At 38.3% G+C, this 17,500-nt stretch overlaps 1 protein-coding gene across 2 annotated transcripts in view; it reads right to left on the reverse strand.

The window, feature by feature from the left end:
- LOC138038036 (reversion-inducing cysteine-rich protein with Kazal motifs-like) overlaps positions 1–17,500 on the reverse strand; it is a 58,737-nt gene that overhangs the window by 8,342 nt on the left and 32,895 nt on the right. For both annotated transcript variants that reach the window (XM_068883891.1, XM_068883959.1), the window contains exons 9-27: positions 16,072–16,195; positions 14,987–15,013; positions 14,514–14,575; positions 12,744–12,830; positions 12,565–12,613; positions 11,647–11,688; positions 10,518–10,594; positions 9,481–9,555; positions 9,138–9,165; positions 8,261–8,321; positions 7,785–7,935; positions 7,003–7,067; positions 6,553–6,689; positions 5,735–5,767; positions 4,988–5,098; positions 3,269–3,324; positions 2,402–2,537; positions 1,464–1,577; positions 1–39 (exon numbers count right to left, since the gene is read on the reverse strand). The exon at positions 1–39 is cut by the window's left edge and continues 103 nt beyond it. In XM_068883891.1, the coding sequence (XP_068739992.1) occupies positions 1–39; positions 1,464–1,577; positions 2,402–2,537; positions 3,269–3,324; positions 4,988–5,098; positions 5,735–5,767; positions 6,553–6,689; positions 7,003–7,067; positions 7,785–7,935; positions 8,261–8,321; positions 9,138–9,165; positions 9,481–9,555; positions 10,518–10,594; positions 11,647–11,688; positions 12,565–12,613; positions 12,744–12,830; positions 14,514–14,575; positions 14,987–15,013; positions 16,072–16,195 (1,474 nt within the window). The remainder of the gene's footprint in view (positions 40–1,463; positions 1,578–2,401; positions 2,538–3,268; positions 3,325–4,987; positions 5,099–5,734; positions 5,768–6,552; positions 6,690–7,002; positions 7,068–7,784; positions 7,936–8,260; positions 8,322–9,137; positions 9,166–9,480; positions 9,556–10,517; positions 10,595–11,646; positions 11,689–12,564; positions 12,614–12,743; positions 12,831–14,513; positions 14,576–14,986; positions 15,014–16,071; positions 16,196–17,500) is intronic.

Raw genomic sequence — 17,500 nt, forward strand, 5'->3', positions numbered from 1 at the left:
CGGACTCATTACCAGGGGTCTGATTCCGCTTGAGTCGACCTAATAACAACAACACGTCTTAATTCTTGTTTTTAAAACACTTTTGAGAGATTTAGCATTCCGACTATGCCACACAACCAACAGTAGGCTGATGCTTGTCATGAAGGCATGAAAATTCCCTTCTAACTTGTAGCAGAAAATATGGCAACCAAAATTGTTAACCCATCGATACGAGAAAGTTGGGTTTTGGTTATGACGTCATTGTACAAATGTCCGTCCGTACGTTTAACCGTTCATGTAAGCCAGCACCCGAAATGTCGCATTGCTGGAACCCGCGTTTTTGGCGGGATGTTGAATGGGCTGGAACTCGTGTTCTTCGGCCAACGTACTGCATTTGACACTGCGTTGTAGTAAAAAAAAAAACAAGGAAATTTTGCGGAAGACTACAAAAACAAAGAAGTGAAAGAGAATGGTCTTATTTTTTTGGCCGCTTCCACCAATGAAATTTCCGAACATAGCCGGAAAGATCGACTCCGCTTCCGGAAAGTTTTTGTTACGTTCACAGCTCAAATACCATTATGATGCGTTTTTAGAAATTCTTCACAAAAAAGATTCATACTAGCGGCATCGAGTTCGAATGTGCAAATGTATCATCGGAACCAAAGACGTTGATTGGTGGGTTATGTCACGCATCGATTGATTTCGTTATCTACGGTTGGCGTAGGAAGTTTGATTGATGGAATCCAAAACCCAGTTTGGCCATTGCCGCTTGAAGATGAATTCCGCAGAATTATGAAAATCGCAGTAAGGCTTGCCTAAATATAAATATATCATCTCTCGCTCGAACGTGCTCGATATCTGTAGACAACAGCCAAGAAATAAGCTAAAAGCAAACAAGTTCCTTTGATTTTTGACGAAACGTAAATTTCAGCTTTGTTTTTGCAGTTTGCCGGAAACGCGATGCTAAATCTCTCTAATAATAAATAAATAAATCCGAAAAAAAAGTAATAAAACTGTTCTGCGGACTAGACATTGTTTGGTCTTCTTGATAAGGCTTTTTTTTAGTTCAATTATTTTGCCAAACCTCTGCCTAAACTCTCTCTGCAGTCCGTTCTATAACCTGAAACCAACCCAAGACGCCTTACCTGTTTAACAAATAGGTTCCCCTTTCTACATTTACGTTTTTTAAGACTCTCCAGGTAATGGCAACGATGAGATTCTAAATTGTCCAGATAGGTGTAAAGATCATCTCTATCTTTCCTCTCTAGTCCGAACTTCAAATACATACATTTCTTTCACCGAGTCATTTAACGGGAACAAATGAGCCCAACAAGTCGGTAGAGCATTGCACCGGCATCGCTGAGGTCATCCGTTCCAATCCCGTTGCTGCCACCTGCATTTTGCACGTGTGTATAAGAGAAAATTGCTTAAATTGTCCTGAGATAAGTGCAACTATCACTTCTCCCTTTCAGATCTTGACTTACTTGCATTATACTCTGGTGAAAGCAAAGCTGCGGGACAGTGCATCTTTGTGCAGGTCAGCTCTCCAGCGAAACAAACGCACATATTGCAGTCATTCATGAACATGTCACCGTCATCTGCAGATTGAAACCGTTCCCCGTGGTTAAAAACTTTACAAGGAAGATATGAGCACAAAATTTCCAGCTTTTCTTCACTTAATTCAAGGATACAGAAATTCACCGAGTTTGAACTTTTTTTAATGCAAGCAAAAATCCCACTCTACAGGACAATGGTAACACAACTCTATGCCCTTCGTCTGAATGGTTAGAATTTGATCCAAAGTACGAAAAGTACCCTCCGTTGTTAGTCTTTGAGCTTGTTCAAATCCTCTTATGAAGTTGTATTTTCATTGAGTTAACCAGCATGATTTTTGACGTCTAAGCATTTCACACTTTGCGTTAAAACCTCACCAGTGATTGAAATACAGGAAAGAGTCGAAGCTGATATTATTTTAATCTCTCAGATAGTACGCACGCTATTATTGGCTAATTCAGTGGGTCGTTTCTGACCGCTAAATTTGGAAATTTGATGCAACTTTTTCTGGCAAGTTTTTACATGTTGTTTGTGTTTCGATCCTGCAGGCAACTATTTCAAAAAGACAATAAGATTTATTCTTTTTTCATAATTTGACGTTTCGCTTGACTTCAAGTAGTTTCCTTTCCCGCGTGCCCGATTACCTCAGAGATACAATAAGTATCTCAGTGACGTCCTTTTGGTGGTTCCGAACTGTAAGTTATGAATCTTTTTTTTTTGTCGTGGATGTGGCCCGCGCGTTCAGCGCTTGGCCCATAATTTAACGGAGAAAACTCCGTTGGTAACTTAATCTACGAACCTCAAACTCGGGTTTTAAGACCTATGTAATCAAAGGCAACTTATTACCTTCTCCGGAGTTTTCACTTACTTATGTAATCACCCATTCCCTTTAAATAACAAGGCTTCCTTCGTACACAGTCCAAGTTGACGCAGTTACTAAGTTTAGATGTGGCATCGCAGTGGCAGATCCTGTAACATCCAACGCTACCGCTGGCTACAGGCACCTGGGAACAATAAAAATACATTTACAAACACAAGACAATTAAGGAACGAACTTCGATGGTTTCTTAACAGACAGCTGCGATTATCATAAGGAGTTTAAGAAACGACAAAGACTATGGCAACGGCAAAGTCACACAGCAAGTATAGGAAGTTTTTAAAAGTAAGGTTAACGGCCACGGTTACTCTAAAATACAACTTGGCGCTCAGGCTATCGCAAGTGTTGACGTTGTAGAACACGGGTGAACTATCCAGGTCTATCCAGTAACTGGATGGGTACGAACGGTAGAGAATGACAATGAATGGCTGGTTTATTGTTACATGCTCACCGTCACGTTGTCGTCAAACCCTAAGTTTCATGATTTCACGTTGTTGTTTTGTGAAGTACGGCAAAAATGCATGGAAATTCGTGTTGCACGTGAAGCAAGATTATTTTTCCTTTTTTAACCAATGATATTCTTGCTTTGTGGCGTTGTCGTTCTTTGCTTAAACTTCCTAATAGAGGGGAGATAATCGGGCTGCACGTGATTTCTTTAGCGTACTTCACAAAAAAACAACGTGAAATGACCAAATTTGACGACAACGCCAGCATGCAGAAACCCTTTGAGCCGAAATGCAGCTAAACTGTAATACGGCACCTTTGACCTCTTGATGAATTTATAACCTGGCAGCTCAAGTATTAAATAAGCAAGATCTCGACTCGACTACCTGCGTTGTATGTAATGAGTAGGCTTACCCTGGCATATTCGCCAACTCGCACCAGCAAAGTAGAAGCATCACCAAGTGCACAACCTGCAGAAATTGAGTCAAATCGAAATAAATGTATACATTTGAAGTCAGAGGCGAAGCACAAAAGGAAGAAGAGATTTCCAATTGTCTGAATTGTTCAGGTGCCTTTAACGGACTTCAAACCTCTGCGATGCCCGCTTCATAGCAACTTCGTTGGTAGAGCAGTCAACTGGAATGGCAGAGCTGATGGGTTCGCATACCGTTAAAGCCATCTGAATAGGCCAGTTTCGTATTCTAACGGTTGGACTGGATCTAGCATGAAATGGAGGCTAATGCGGGCAAATTAATTTGCATTTGAAAAGATTTGCCCGCATTAGCCTCCATTTCATGCTAGGTCCAGTCCAACCGTTAGAATTCGAAAATGGTCTATTCTTCATTGGAAAGCGCAATTGGTTTCGCTATTACTTATCCACTGGATAGTGATTTATCCTGCGGATAGCGCTATCCATCGTTTGAACAACTGTGGCCCGGCCTTGGTTGTTCAAATAATGGATAACGCTATCCACCGAATAAATCGCTATCCAGTGGATAGTGACTTATTCAGTGGATAGCGCTATCCACCCTTCGAACAACTGGGGATAGGTGACTATGAAATACAATTGCTTAAACTGTGCAGCTAAGTGAGAGGATCTCTTCTCTCTTATTGAAGTCAAATCGAGCTTGCAAAAGTAAGACATCAGAATCATGGCCGCTTTAGCTGCAATGAGATCAACAACGAACGCTTTTCAGTTGAGTGTCAAAAGAAACGTTTCTATGAACCACAATTTTTTCTCTTGGTATTCAAATAAACCGTCTTTGCCTTGTTCTGCGCCTCAAAATTCAAAGAATACCTTACCTTGAATGAGGCCAACGATGTCTTATTTGTATGGGAAATTGCTCGATCATGTGATTTTTGCGTACTGTTCCCTTCAAATCAGAATCAAGCAATTCTTTGGACTATCCCTTTGACCCCAAGTGACCAGCATGTAAATTCTCCTCGCAATCTCAATAAGATGTCAGTCAGACAGGTATTGAGAATGACTATATAATACCAAATTCTCATGACTTCCCAACAAATAAATCTATGGTACTAGTTAAGAGAATCAAAATTTCGATCTTGAGAGTGAAAGGGATAACAACAGACTATTCTATTTTCAGAATAAGGTGAATTTGCTTTGGCAATCATTTTCACATTTGAACTGCTTTTTCTGAACAAGATGCCGCCTGCTGCAGGAATCTAGCTGATCTTTTCAGAGCTTTCGTCACTCTACTGAAAGATATTTCAGAACGTAATCAAGGATGACGATGTTGGCTACTAGAACGTCAAAAAACAATAGGATTAATGTGCATAAATAATAGCTCTGCACGCACCGCGCGTACTTTTCACATTTTGGTACAATTCTTTGCAGTTCTCGGCTTGACAACGACACGATATGACCACTGAATTTGAGGTTGTGTTGTGGATATAAGCACCTGATCATTAATTTTAAGTTTTCTCTCCAAATATCCACACCGTTCTCAGCAAATTTATTTCTGAAATGTAGACACACTTTCCATGCCGATCGAATTGGAATAATCGCAAACCTATTACAATAACGGGAAATAATATAAATTTTTAGATGACGTTCTAGTAGCGATCGTCATCGTCCTTGCTAAAGGTCTCTATTTAAGCCACTAAAACGGTTACCTGGGACACACGTGTGTGATTGACACCTGCCAAGTCTAGAACCAAAGCAACTCCTGGTGATTTCACAAACTTGACCTTCTTTGCATGGATTAGGATTACAAGGATGGGTCACTACACAAAAATACAAGGTGGAAAATGAGCTATGAATACTTAAAAAATGTAGTCAAAAATAAGGTCAAAAGTAAGCATTTCTTTAACACGAATGTAGAGTGTAGAAAGCTTATGCCTTATACAGTGGTGCTAAAGTGCTACTATGATCAAATTTTCATCCCTTGAATTTTTAGGTTTATTACATAGAATTCCAGGAAAATAGTAAACAGCATTTTTCTTCTCTTAAATGGCTTAGATAGGAAACATGTTAATTCCAGTCAGCCGAGAATAAAGTACTGACTATTGAAAGTGCGTTGCATGCATTATGAGCTCTCTCTGAAAATGTGAACCCGATGTACCAGATGATCTCTGAGCAATGATGCTTTAAAAATTCGAAATTTCGCAAGGAGTGTATGGGATTATCAGCGCCTTTACCAGCCAAGCATTTATCAGGTTTTGATGGCTAATAACTAGCTCATTATCAAAGCTAAAAGGCTTTAAACTGGAACTCATATGTTAATGAAACATAATCTAGACAATCCCATCAGCAAAGGTTCCCTGGCCTGGCACCAAGCAAACAGCATACCGACTACTGTTAAACTCCACGACTGGCTCCACTTTTACAATTGGCATATCTTTTAAACCACACTAACTTACCTTCATCTGTCACATCAGGATACTTGCTTGGGACTAAAAAACAACAAATATTTATCAGTCAGATGTGTATCATTTACACCTTTAATAAGCTTGAAGAGGCAAAGCAAAAGGCAAAAAAAAAACTAAGCTTCTTAACGGTAACTTGGAGAGGCCTTCTTCAGAAAAAATAAGTGAAACCATAGTTCAAAAACACACACTTCCACAGCGAGCTAATAATACTTTCGTTAAGTGAAGCGAAGTCTTTATTTTATGACGGTAGCACATCATAGCCATACGTTAATGATCTTGCGGCCCTCAATCACACCAGACTACAACGCTAGAAATTCCGTGTCCCGCTCTTTTCTATCACTGTGTAGTAGGATCTTTAACGTCCCACAGAGTTTTTTGAAAAAGGGTTGCGAGACGGGGCCTACGGTTTATAGTTCTTATCCGAGAAGACTTGAAAGTCTAACCATTTACAGATGAAATTACAAAGGCAGCACTAAATTCTCCCTCGTTTAACACCCTGATTTTTGATCCGGCCAGAGTCGAACTCACGACCTCCCGCATGGCATCCTAGTGCTCAACCAATTGAGACCCTGATGTTCAAAATTCAAACAGCTTGGAAATTGCCATTTCCAGTTTGCTTGCTTATCCAGGGAAACAAAATGCTAGAAAGGTTTGTTGCTACAAAATTGTGGCACAAATTGCCCCAGAAATTGCTGAGTTTTCAGTACAGCCAAAATAATATTGACCCAGAATATCTTCTGTTTTCGGTAGTCACATAGAAAAAAGAAACAAGCACTATACGCTAGCTACTCTACTGCATCTCTACACACCCAGATACTCTTGGAGGGAAATGCACGGAACTTGTCTCTCAGGGAGTGAGAGTTCGTCACAGACTTTTTCAGGAGACAGATACGCCAACTGCGAGCTTGAATTTCGACATTGCTTTAGAATCTGAACACAGTCTGGCCTAAAAAAAGCAGAAACAGGAAAATGATTACCATGAACTTAGATCACTGGTTTTCTAATCCCAAATTACGTAAAATTGGGTGATACCTGGTACCTGGTGCAAACCCTAGCCAAGTGAAAGGATCTGTGCAAATTATAGAAACGACCTGTGCAAGTTTTGACCAAATGTTGTGCGACCCATCATCCACAGATTTAAAATTAACAGCTGTCCATACTATTAACGACTAGGTCTTCTGCACATGACTCAGTAAAAACTATCGTATCTTGAGCTCAATGTTGATCTGTCCAAAAAAATAGCAGATGACAATACTAACCTACAAATGGTGCTTCTTAGAGATTTGATACTGCACGGCTTAACCTGGAGTACACAAGCAATGGCCTAAAGAACAGAATTCAACAGTTTGAATTTTTCAAGTGATACATCACAAAAATTTGCTTTGGTCCCCCACTGTGGCCCAGTTAATGGCATGTTAACATACGGGGAAAAATTACTAAATGCTGATTGGCGGAGATGGCGGGCATTTTTCCTTAACCACGAGGACACTTTAGGTAATCAAGAGGGCATGATTACTTGATCCTGATTGGTTAACAAGTTGCTTATACAGAGCAAGCGAAGTTACAAGAGAATCTTCTTCCTGATTAAACTACTTTTTTGTCCACATATAAATACATTTTAAATGTTATTTCTGTTGACAGATTGAACTTTATCAGAATGGGAGTGTGCTAAGCGCACTGAACAGGCTTCCCTCGATAATTTTACCCTTTATGTGATAAACATGTAATCACAATGAGTCCTTGTGCCATTTCACTTGTATTTTCAAAGTTTTTCAAATTGCACTTGTCACTTCACGACTCTGGCAATTTTGTGAAAACTTTGAAAATATGCGTGAAATTAATCCACAAGTACCCTGAGGCCCATACAATTCAGTCAGACCTCTTTCTCAGCCAACCATTAAGGACATTGAAACCACTGGTGAATAACTTGGGAGATTTAACTTGAGTTTGATCAGAGAGATTAAAGCATTGCCTTTACGACAAACAGTAAACAGCAGACTGATGAGGGACAGTATCAAATTACTACACAAGCACCGCATACCTTCCATTGATCAGGAAGACATTTCTTTATGTCCTTGATTGGAATCCTCATATTGTTTGGCAAGTTAACAAAGCCTTTCATCCACTCCTGCATCTGACTCTTGGCCTCGTAATCCGAGTCAACATTACAACTGCGGAACAGTTCAGTGTGTCTATGGAAAGCAATTACACAAGCAATCATCAGGTAATGCTGTCTGAAGATGCTTTGTTTTCATTGAATTTGGTTGAGTTTTACGAAGTCTCACATAATTTGCATGTATATAAGCATAAAGTTCTTCAATGGCCAAAAAACATCTTTGTGTTAAATGCCATAAAGAAAACCAAAATTAACTGCAACAAGTATGATAATTAAAACACTTGTTGTTGACTGAGTTAGACGGCGATGGATGGAAAAAAGATTCCATCTGGCTCTCAGTTATAGCACACAGCTGTCTTACTGCAGTCAATAAGTACATAGTGGGCTCATGTTCTACTCACCTGTTGTTGAAGTTCTTGCAAAAGCTGAGGCCAGAACAACCCAACTGGCAAGGTGATTTCACTGAAAAAAAAAACCACCACACATTAAGTAATGAGCTGGGCCATTACTGTGATCAAAGAAACAGTTTCCTATGAGTAAAAGGTTGTCAAGTCTGCTCTTAAAAACAACTGAGTGGCAATAACATTGAAGCTTAACTTAGAGCAGACATCCTTTTAATTCAAGTGTAAATTCTTATAATTTTTTTTTTTTTAATTTACCGGTAATATGGTTTGCCATTTACTCCCATTGAAACAAAAACTAAAAAAGCCACTGGGAGCTGGAAAAAAAGTTAATAACATCTCAGACTTCACTTTCCCCTTGATCAAACACTCCTTGGATTTTGAAATTAGTATAATGGCAGATAAATGTAACACCTAAAAGAAAAAACCTCTGTTTACAAGGACGGATTTCAAGCGCTGCAAATGAGTGTTAGATTCAAATGGCAAAGGAAACAATATGCCATTATAAATGAATCATTTCATATACGCAGTTCAATATATGATTTACGTAATATATCACTTTGCCTGTTAAAATTGATTTCTCTTCAAAAGCAAATTAACTCACCAGTTGGATTAATAATAATTATTATTTAAATTATTTATTACAGTAACTGTTGTTCCCGAACTCACTCAAATTCCAGGATTTGATCATTACATATACATTGTAACCAGGGCTGGGGAACTGTTTATAATCCATTTCAGTGGATACAGAAGTGTCACAATTTTACTTGTCACCTAAAGCGTCCTAGAGCATTTGAGGTGTTAATGGGTTAAGGGCTAAAAGCTTAAGGGAATGTCAAACCATCTTTGCTAGACATCGTGCAAACTTGTCACTCACCATCAGCCAAGCAGTTCATCATGTCAATCTGCAAGGATAGAAGTGGTGTTTAGATCTTAAAACCTTCCATACTCCTTTTCATTGCTTCAAAATCAAACCAAAACAGTCTCACTAGCCTGCGAACACTGACGTATTTCTGGCGTCTCACAGGCTGCTTTGTATCTTTCTTTTAGGTATGAGAAATGCCGAGTGGATGGAAATAAAACAGTGGATAATGGGTGAGGAAACACAGGGGTGCTACAAACTCTTCTCACTTTTGACACTTCAACTCAACTCTTTGACTTAAACTCTTGGCTCACATTAGACACGTTTCATGTTAACAAGACTGCAAGCAACAACATACCTCCTTGGGATTATAGCCACATTTTAGATCAAACGACTCCCAGTTCTGTGTTTTTCCCCACTTGGATGTATACATCTAAAATACAACATGTATAATATAGACTTAAATTTCATGACTCATTAATGAAAAAAATAACTGTTTTTTGTTAGGCTAAAAATATCATTTTCAGGAATTTTTAAGTTTGAAGGAAGGACAATAAGGATTAGGACTTAATTACTAAAACAAAGTGATTTTTCATGAAATTCTTACTTAGAAAATATAAATTAAGCAGTGTGTCATGTGTCATGAATGACTGCATGGGCTTTGTAACATTGTTATTTTTATTTATTTATTTATTTTTTTTAATTTTTTTTGAGGAAAAGAAGGAAAGTAGACAAAAGTGAACAAAGAACAATGAGCTTTATGTAAGGGTCAAGTCTTCTAGCACTTAAGAGCACTAATTGGGGACAGCTGAACAATTTTAGATCAGATCAAACATTGGTTTTTGAGGAAAAGGGATAAACCAGAGTACCCAATGGAAAACCTCTAAGAGAAGAATAGAAAACCAAAAAACTCAACCCGCATAACATCGAGTCTGGGAATCGAATGTGGGACACCTTTCATGGGAGACAATCAAGTGCTCTCACTCAAGGGTTAGCAGTTGCCATTTTGCCGCTACTTTTGCTAAAATAAAATAAAGAATGACAAAATTGTTTCTTGCGTGAATTTTCTTTCAATCTGAAGATTAAGCGCAATAATTGTAGTGTAATTTCACTGTTTTGTTACACATACAACTCCATCGCTATGGTATCAAGCATTCGCCATTTTCAGCAGTTTCTTTACACACAAGTATTGTGGGTTCATGCATGTATTTTGTTTTGATACACCGCTGACAACACAATGCAGCATGACAATTTTGCGACTAAAATTTGTGAAACTGTGACTAAATTTTCGTCTCTTGACGCAAAATTGCGACTGGATTTTTTAGTTAATTTCAAGCCTTACTTAGTATGAGAAATCTGCCTCTCATGCAGGAGTACGCAAATTTAAAGACAGACCTGAATACACAGCCTCCAACAATCAGAGTCTTTAGCCTTGGAACAACATTGGAGTCTTGCGCTGTCGATCCCAGAAACTATTAAAATCCACAAAATCAGGACATGTCAAATCACAAATAGTAACATGAATTTTGTGATGAAGAAGGAGGGGGACATTGGGGGTTGCCCAATATTGGCAAATGCCGAAATACCAGGTTCAAAAACAGTTAAATACCGAAATCAAAATTAATGCTCTACACTAATTCTTCCCCATGTTGCTTATTTTGCATGCGCGGATTACCTTTGTCAGTATAGCAAAAGATTGTTAAACGAATCACGCTTGTAATATAATTAAAGCATGATCCCGCACCAAGAAGGAAGGTTGTAGATTTTTCAATTTCTTTTCCCCTGGAGCAACCGGAAGTCTGATAATTCTGTGACGTAATTTCTGCACCGAATACCATGAACCAAAACTTAAGAGAACCGCTTTCCGTAGAGTTTGATCATACCACAAATCCGAAATTTTCAGAAATTATTTCCGAAATACCAGGCTAAAAATTACCAGTAACAGATACCACATTTCCGGAGACCTTATAATGCCCCCCTTCAAGAAGGGCAGTTAATGCAGGTAGAGACTTGGTCTCACAGCTTTTCAGGCAAAAAGACTTTCTATCTGAGGGGTTGTCCAATAAGCCAGTTCGGAGTTTCAAAAGACATGTGCACGCGTCGGGATAATATCAAGCATATATTAAGCCTTTCACTCCTAAGAGAGCCACTTATATAGATTTTACTCTGTCTAACGCCAGACGATTTTACTCATCAATGGGGAACCCCACAAGGGTGATAACTACTGCCAATGTAAAGGATCCTGAATCTCGTAATATACAACTGTTTTGGACATTTATACCGTCACGAAAAAGCTGCTGATTCTTCACAGGAACCCTTCCTTTAAGACATAAATGTAGGCGAGAGATCCCCACACTTCAAATACACATTTCTTTCCTTGATACATGTAGTGGTCATCTGCCATCCATTTATAGATATGCTGATGAAGGAAACAGTCACAGCCAACATGCCATGATGGCTGTGGCTACCTTGATGATAATGACAATGATTAAACAAAGGAACTTTTTAAATTACTTTATTTTACCTGGCTCTGGAGGAGGTGGGGTTCCTGTGGGACACACTGGAGCTGCAAAGAATTGAATTCAATCCTTTATTATGTCTTCATTAAGAAACAGCTTCTGAGTCCACACTTAGTCTAGTTAGTTACCATGTATATTGTTGTTAACACTTTCACCCTTTTGAGTGGACACAGATGTTGATAAAAGATGAAAAGAATATTCTTCAAGGCTGTTGCCTAACAGGAGCCCGGTAGCCTGGGGCTCCCAAAGAATAGCTCTGGGCGCCTTAATTTTTCACAGTAACACCTTTCACTTCTTATATGTTGGGCTCCTAAGTTCTCGGCGTTTAGCTCTGAGGGCCCCTTTAAAATTTTCTTAGACAGCGGCCTTGTTCTTAAGTGGAGAGTCTGTTCTAGCACAGTTGTACATGTAGCTAGGATATTGAAAGTGCTCAACACTCCTCGCTTATTTTCCAAGTCGTGGAACAATATACAAAAAATCAACAGATTAATAATATTATTATTTATTATAAATGTTAGTCATCTCATTAAACACCGGAGAAAATTGGTAATCCTGTCAAGTTTAGAACTACTTAATATTGGTAGAAATGATGCAGAGCAAATATGACCTTTGAAAATAATTGGACACAATCAAAACAATTTGTGACGACTTTTATTTTAAAAAAAATCACCCAAAGTTCCTCAATTTTCTTAATTCTGTTAGTTTAGGTGGCTCTTTCCAACTAACAACCTTTTTTTTTCATAATCCATTTATTTCTTTGACAATGATTTGCTCTCTGGACCCTTCTCCTTTTTGGAAGTGACTAATGCCAACTGGTGTCAATTCTGACTAGGTATTTATAATTATTATGTCACTTCTCTCCTTGTTTTGTTTACTTTAGCTGTCATTTGAGCTCAATGCAATTGGTTGCCACCTCAACTGACCTGGTTTTTTGTCGGAATTATACAGAAGACAAGTCCAGAAATCATTACGCTGCAGAAGCAAAATCAAGCAAAACAAGTTTAGAAAATATTACCAAAAAAGACAAAGCTACAGAAAGAAGCAGTAACATAATTTGTCATGGAAAAATAACCAAAGAAAGTCTTGGACAGGCAACTGATACCTCAGTATTGTCATGCGCAAATGGCTTTCCACAGGCTTGCACCAGGTTTTCAATGACAGTATCTTCACTCTTCTGTGATTGCAGGTCCTGCAAAACAGGTTAAAAACATATGGTTACCATATGGTTATTACATGTATCAGGGTTTTGTGTTGGATTTTGTCTATAAAATTCCAGGAGTAGTTAAGCAATTTTCAAGGACCAGAATTATTAATTGAGTTTTTTCAAGGTCAGTCTTTGTAAGAAGATTTCTACGCCATACATTGTGTTTCAGTGTTTTCTTTGCTGAAAAAGCCTACCTAGATATTCCTTCCCACATCCAGCTGCAAGTTGAGTGTATGCACATGGGTATTTTAATTTTCGGTTTTAATGTTTCCCCAATAGTCAATTTTGGGCTCAAGTATTGAAATGTATCTTTAACTTAGCAGGATGCAGCTGCAACAATTTTCACCCAAGGAGTTTTCAAGTAGTTTTCCCCAAAATCCTTTTTCTCAAGGGTTTTCCAAGCACCCTTGAAGTCCAAAATTAAATTCCAGGGCTTTTCAAGGAATTCAAGGAGTAGCATAAACCCTGTGTATATAAAGTGGGATTTCTAAACCAAACAAACCAGTCAACAGCAGGGTTTTCAATAAGAGCTGGTGGCAGGAGGAATTCACTGGCTATTGCATGTGAATTTGTCACCTACATTTCTTTACTCTAGTTATAACACGAGAAACATTTGCACAGAACACAAGCCTAGGATAAGCAAAGTTTTGTTCATAAAAAAACAAATGAGACGCCTGAAAACTGACTAATGTCAGTAGCGATTTTTGTTTCCCTATCCTCATCAAAGGCGAAGATAGAGCACAGATGATCCAGCGATGCAGCAGTCCAGTATTTGGTGTAAGCTGTCTGATTGAAGTGTGACAATAGGACATTAGAGAAAGGTCTTTTCGGTCACAACAGATCAAATACATTGCACACAACTGTAAAGAATGCAAAGGAGTGTTAAAGTAGCTATGTCATGCTATTTTAGCGTCTTTTGCCTTGCTGATGACATACAGTTGCAATGTTATGTGGCAGACAAATGGCATTTAGTGAGAAATTAGTGTTTTGTTTAAATGCCCTAATTCCTGCTCCAGAATGCAAGAAATGCATTCTAAGAAGCCCAAATTTCAAAATTTTCTGGGGGAGGATGCCCCCGGTGCCCCCTACAAGCTTGTGCCCTTGGCCCTCGGAACGCGCACAGTCTTTGGAACACGTTGTCCACTCTCCGCTCACTTCTCAGGTTTTGCCACCTACTAAATTCCCATTGAAAACCCTTCAACAAAATACCATTCTTTTCTGTGGGGGCTGGGGAATTGTAAACACTTTGCATGTTCTTACAATACGTTAGTGCAGTTTAAAACAGGTTGTGACTAATATCCTGAATTTAAACAGAGTGAAGCCAACAGGCTAAATTCTGATGGTCAGTCCACCGTTCACTGGAAGAATGTCTAAGGCTACTTGCTTTAGAAGCTAACCATAATTATGACCTGGGATTATGTTGATACCTCGTGACAATACACACTAATGTAGCAGCTTTCGCCACTTTGCAAAACCTCCAAACTAACTACTGTCTGGCAAAATCCGTTTTTCCAGACATGGCATTCATGCTTCTAAACAAGTTTGCCAATCTATGTGTATTTTAAAAATATAATCTAAGTATTAATTTAAAATCACTGATGAACTCTATAAACCCACTTACAAGAAAAGAGTAATAAATAATATATAAAAATCAGCTTGAACACTCACCTGTCTGCAAGTTCTTTTGCATTTCAAATCATTAGATTTCAGCTTTTTACAGCATTTTAAACCTAAAAAGAGCAACATTATTATGCAAGGCAATAAAGTATACTCTATCTAATAACATTACACTTGTTAAAACAAGCGTCAAGGAAAGAAGCCTGATAATTTTTTTTAATGAGGCCACTCATGATCTAGTAATTTTTCATTATAAATTTACAGTATTATGTTTCTCTAGATCAGGTCTTTGCCTATTCGCATTTAATATATTCTATAATAAAAATTGCATAACAGCATTGTTTGGTTACTGTTGTCATTGTTGCTTCATGCACACATAAAAGTGTAGGCATGATAAAAAAGCCAACAGAGAACTAATGTAATGATATGAACTGTTCTTTCTAATGATAAAAAGTTATGTAAAAATCTATGGATTGTCAAGGGTTGAGGAGTGATGAAATTATACATCTGCACTAAATATTTACCTTTGGGTTTTGAATCAGCCTGTGGAACTGGAGAAAAAAAGAGGGCATAATTACACTGTATTTTTGTTATATACGAAAACAGGCACTGGATAGTGTTGAATGCACGCTCTGATTGGCTACACAAACTCTGAATATTCTTTGCTTTTCACCTCCAAGCATCTCGCACCCAAAAATTTTGTAATTATTGCAGGAATACATGAGTTAAAAATAATCATCTTTTTGTGATATATTATCTCAATGTTTTAGTAACTATTCACCTCAGTGTTGGTGGCTAGGGGTGGATATTTACCTCGCCGCTCAGTAACTATCCACCACCAACAGCCACATCCACTTCGGTGAATGCTTGTTAAGTATAGCAATTTCTTGTCAAGATAATTTCTGTTTCACTGTATAAGAACAGTGTCATTATTATTATTATTATTATTATTATTATTATTATTATTATTATTATTGGAAGCTGAAACTTAAAAGATCCTAAGTTATGTAGCTGGTATTCTTAAGGTGATTTCTGGAAACTAAGTTCACTCACCGATGTCTTTAGTACCGTATGTCACACTCCAATTTACTCTTAATGACAAAATGCTAACAAAAGACACTTGAGAATAATTTGTTTTTTCTTATGCACATTCAAGGCAAGTGTGTTCCCAGTTCAAAGGTTAGCAAGGAGTTGACATACACACCTCTTTTAAGGAGGATTGTGCATGGAAACTAAATTTAATTAAACGTAATTAATTGAAAATTGCCACTCTTTGAGAACCCCCTCATCAGTAAAGATCAAACCCAAACTTACTTAAATGCTTTGTTTACAGTGAAGTGCACTTAGCTATCAAGCTATTTCACGGGCACCCCACTTTTACTAATGAAAGAAACATGAATAAAAACCCCAGCTGGCAGGAGGCAACCAGCTGACTATCTACAAAGCGTGGTAGAGTTGAATCCAGGACAACCAGAAACAAATCCAACCAGAGGTTAGAACGGGATTCAAGCCCGGGGCAACCGTATGCAAACCCAACGCCCTAACCACTGGATCATGCTGCCTCCCTTATTTAACTCTTGGCCATCAGCTAGTGTATAATGATGCATACCTGTGCACGGATTAACAGTGCCAGTCAAGTTCTCCACACAAGCAACAACATGAGGGTATCTGAAGCATGCCTTTGACATGTCATTCCTCATGGAAACTGAGGGGAGTTGCTCCGAGGAAAATACCTGTAAGTGTAAGGGGTGAATAACTAAGTGCCAAGTAAATCTACCATAATACCACAGACAGTGCATGGAACCCTCAACACGTCTCTGGCACACCTTTCTCGCTGATGCCAAAAATATTCCTTTCTCCATACAGTTTTAACAACACGCAGCACAAATTACTGTCCTTGATAAACTTTTCCACTGGGCAACCTGTTTTGTTTTTGTGCCCTATCTCTTTTTCCCTGCTGGAAGAGGTCTCTTTACTTTTGCATTCACTGGGCTGACAAGTACGGGAAAGGAGCACTCTTCAAACAGCATGCTCCATAATATATTTGCTGACTGTGCCTTGAGGTCACTGTGTCCTGCGCCTTCCTTCATATTGATTCTACAGTTGTTTAGGCTGCACACAGCCAGACATGTAACTTGAACCCAGGTCAAAACCTAGCTAGATATAGTGCATAAGCACAACCACACCCAGGGGTTTCTGTATCCGTGTCTGACTGACTAGTTTCTTACGCACTCTGTGATTGGACATTTCACTCACACAACAAATCATGCAATCCTCCGAATCATTTACTATCCTTTCAAAACCAGCAATGGCGATTGAAGCTGAAGGGTGGAAAAGAGTGTTCAAACCCATAAAAGATCAGTTTGAAATTGATTGTCTCTAACCTGAGAATTAAAAACTCGCTGTGGCAATTTCTTGTATGAGTGGGCGACCACGAAACAGGCTTGTAGGGATGAACTTGTAGTTTCTTTGTCTTTTTCTGCCATATATATATATATATATATATATATATATATATATATATATATATATATATATATATATATATATATATATATATGAATGAATAATCAGGACACGATCATACTTTTGCCTCTGGTTTTCATACAGGTCTGTTTCGTACAGGACGTTTAGTTTGTCCTGCACTCATCAGTGTGTAACCAAGAGTGATTTTATTCGTTGAAGATTACCGCTTTTGAGTGCAGGACAAACTAAACGTCCTGTACGAAACAGACCTGTATGAAAACCAGAGGCAAAAGTATGATCGTGTCCTGATTATTCATTCATTTGTAATTGCCCTACCGCATGGTATAGAGCACTCTTAGTACAGCAAATACAAGCCTACTTAACGTATATATATATATATATAACTGACTGCATATATGCCGTAGTTTTTCGTTAAGTTGCCTCCAGGCTAAATTGAATATTTGATTTGTCTTTATTTGCGATCAATGGCAAAGACAAATTCAAACGCTCAATTTCAATGATTGCATTGAACTGTTTCCATTCCTTTAAAAGCAATACTTTTCTATGACTCT

The sequence above is a fragment of the Montipora capricornis genome, chromosome 1 (genome assembly GCF_036669925.1).
Source record: "Montipora capricornis isolate CH-2021 chromosome 1, ASM3666992v2, whole genome shotgun sequence".
NCBI classification, from domain to species: Eukaryota; Metazoa; Cnidaria; class Anthozoa; order Scleractinia; family Acroporidae; genus Montipora; species Montipora capricornis.